Below are 2556 nucleotides of genomic sequence, written 5' to 3'. Positions count from 1 at the left end.
GAAATAAAGTTTTGATGTAGTAGAGTATAATGTAGTATCTGTAATGAATAATTTAGTGCAGAATTTTCAAGGCGGGCTTGACTTTGAAATTTGAATTCCATTTCATGTACCTACAATTTCACCGACATATATTTCTCGCGTCAACCCTGTTCCTTTTAATAATAATATTATTATATTATTATTTTCGGTGGGTGATCTATTTTAGAAAATAATAAATGGAGTGACACGTTCTTCTTATCTTCTTTAGCAGTCTAGTCCAATGCTAGCTCTCTCAAGCATTGAAATTCAAATAATAATAATAATAAATGAAAAATTAAAAAAAAATTAAAATGCCAGCTCTGAAAAAAACAAGTAGTTGGATAATCGGTGTGAGTGTCGTCTTCTTCTCTCTCCTTCCTCTGAGTTTCCTTCTTCAACTTGTGCTCCTTTCAACTTGCGCTCTCGCTTTCTTCTCCTTATATAAGCCTCTTCCAATTCGTTTACTACGAACTTCACAAATTTTGAACCTTTCACCTTCCTCTATATTCTCTTCATCTGGGTATCGCTTGATTTCAAGAAAAAATAAAATCTAGCTTCAATTTGACTTTTTGCGTAAAGCAAGAGCTTTTCATAATTGAAGCTTTACACAAGAGTGCTTAATAACAACAGCTTCTTCTTCTTCTTCTTCTTCTTCTTCTTCTTCTCTTTGACTTTATTTTCCAGTCATGGATTATTCATCAAGGATTAACACTTCATTGGATCTCAATATCAATCCTCGCAGGCTGCATGAAGAATTTCCCGTAAGTGTAAACAATCCATTCCGATGATGTGAAGATCTTCTGTCAATCGTTTCCCTCGCAATGATGTTTGATATGGGAATTAATTCTTTCTTCTGTGTCTGTTCATTTCAGAAAAAGGAGGTGGAACACAATTTTTTCTCTTTGGGCGTGAAGAAATCTTCTGTAAAAGAACAGGTTAGTTCTGCAAATTAATTCCTCTTTCATTTGTGTTCTTCTGTCAGCAATCTACGGCACCATTTGGTTGAACAATTCTTATTAATAATCAAGTTCTGTGTGGAAACTAGATATAGGCTCGTTTTCCCCTTTCTAAAGCTGCATAATGATCGTGTGTGTGGTGCCATTTCAGTCTTCGGGTGCCTTGGTGGAGGAGCTGAAGCGGGTGAGTGCAGAAAACAAGAAGCTGACCGAAATGCTGACGGAGATGTGTGAGAACTACAACGCTTTACGAAGCAATTTGATGGAGTATATGAGGAAGAATCCCGATAAGGAGCAAAGTTCATCGAAGAAAAGGAAGTCTGAAAGCAGCTTCAACAACAACAGTGCTCCGAAGAGCATCAACGGAAACTCCGAGAGCAGTTCAACCGACGAAGAATCATGCAAGAAACCAAAGGAAGACATCAAGACACCAGTTTCAAAAGTTTACGTGAGGACAGAAGCATCTGACACAAGCCTGGTAAGATCCTGAGCATAAAAAAAAAACATTTAAGTTAAGTCGGAACCATTAAGATTGTCGTGCATTAGTTTTACATGTTTTTCACTTTTCGTGTTTTCAGATCGTGAAAGATGGATATCAGTGGAGGAAATACGGACAAAAGGTGACCAGAGATAACCCTTCTCCACGAGCTTACTTCAAGTGCTCTTTTGCTCCGAGTTGCCCAGTCAAAAAGAAGGTAAATCCATGAGCTGATTAAGAATAATTCAAACTACTCTATAAGGAACTGGATCTGAAGCTAAATAAAATTTGTGTTTGTAATTGAATATTCAGGTGCAGAGAAGTGTGGATGATCAATCTGTTCTTGTTGCAACATATGAAGGAGAGCACAATCATCCTCATCCTTCTCAAATGGAGCCAGCAACAGGCTCAAACCGTGGTGTGAACCCTGGTTCAGTACCATGTTCAGGGTCTCTCAGTTCTTCCGCACCAACAGTTACTCTTGACTGGACAAAATCTAAGTCCAGCAGCGATTCGAAGAATATAAGTCCCAAAACGGAAGCACCAGAAGTTCCTCAGATTTTGGTAGAACAGATGGCCACTTCCTTGACCAAGGATCCAAATTTCAGAGCAGCACTAGTTGCTGCAATCTCGGGAAAAATGTTGCACAATAATTGAGTAGAAAATGAAGTTTTCTATAAATGGATCGTGTTTAGAGAATAGGATCTCTATGTAAATACAACATAGGACATTATTGGGACATATTTCTTTTCTATTCTTCTGCATCGAGGTAAACTAGGATAGTTAAAATCAGGTTTCGTTCAAGTTCTTGCGAATTTTCTGCGGTATACAGAAGCAAAGAAAAAATTTTGCTTCAAAAAGTGTAATTCTATTGATAGTACAATATCTCCTTTTCATTTCCCAACTCTCTATTTGGAACACTGATAGGTTTGTATCCCCTTAAATTCTGTAAATCGTGAGATTACCAACAAAAAAAAAAATTCAAACAAAACCACGTTGAATCCAATTTGCAGAAGACGGTTTATTCTTGACTAAATCAATGTTCTTGTCTGAGAAAGTAAAGATAGTATAGTTTTCGTAGGTAGTGGGTAGAGAGTATTAAAA

General features: G+C 37.1%; 1 protein-coding gene across 2 annotated transcripts; it reads left to right on the top strand.

Moving 5' to 3' along the window:
• The first annotated feature begins 471 nt into the window (after positions 1 to 471).
• Positions 472 to 2356, top strand: LOC114186032 (putative WRKY transcription factor 40). 2 transcript variants are annotated; one of them, XM_028074030.2, is made up of 5 exons: positions 472 to 779; positions 891 to 953; positions 1126 to 1452; positions 1553 to 1669; positions 1765 to 2356. In XM_028074030.2, the coding sequence occupies exons 1-5, from the start codon at positions 705 to 707 to the stop codon at positions 2107 to 2109; spliced, it is 927 nt and encodes a 308-aa protein (XP_027929831.1). In that variant the 5' UTR covers positions 472 to 704; the 3' UTR covers positions 2110 to 2356. The 2 variants fall into 2 exon arrangements, with proteins under 2 accessions (XP_027929831.1, XP_027929832.1); XM_028074031.2 differs by having other exon boundaries at positions 548 to 779; positions 1064 to 1452.
• Positions 2357 to 2556: the final 200 nt, after the last annotated feature.

The sequence above is a fragment of the Vigna unguiculata genome, chromosome 5, assembly GCF_037176805.1.
Source record: "Vigna unguiculata cultivar grain cowpea cultivar isolate G323 ecotype 2 chromosome 5, ASM3717680v1, whole genome shotgun sequence".
Taxonomy (NCBI): Eukaryota; Viridiplantae; Streptophyta; class Magnoliopsida; order Fabales; family Fabaceae; genus Vigna; species Vigna unguiculata.
The sequence above is the reverse complement of the archived record's forward strand: the minus strand, read 5'-3'. Positions and strand labels throughout refer to the sequence as shown.

Excerpts from the sequence above, each read along its gene's own strand:
- LOC114186032 (XM_028074030.2), top strand. The coding sequence starts at position 705 with ATGGATTATTCATCAAGGATTAACACTTCATTGGATCTCAATATCAAT. Across the intron at positions 954-1,125 it reads AATCTTCTGTAAAAGAACAG|TCTTCGGGTGCCTTGGTGGA; the intron begins GTTAGTTCTGCA and ends GTGCCATTTCAG. Across the intron at positions 1,453-1,552 it reads AAGCATCTGACACAAGCCTG|ATCGTGAAAGATGGATATCA; the intron begins GTAAGATCCTGA and ends TCGTGTTTTCAG.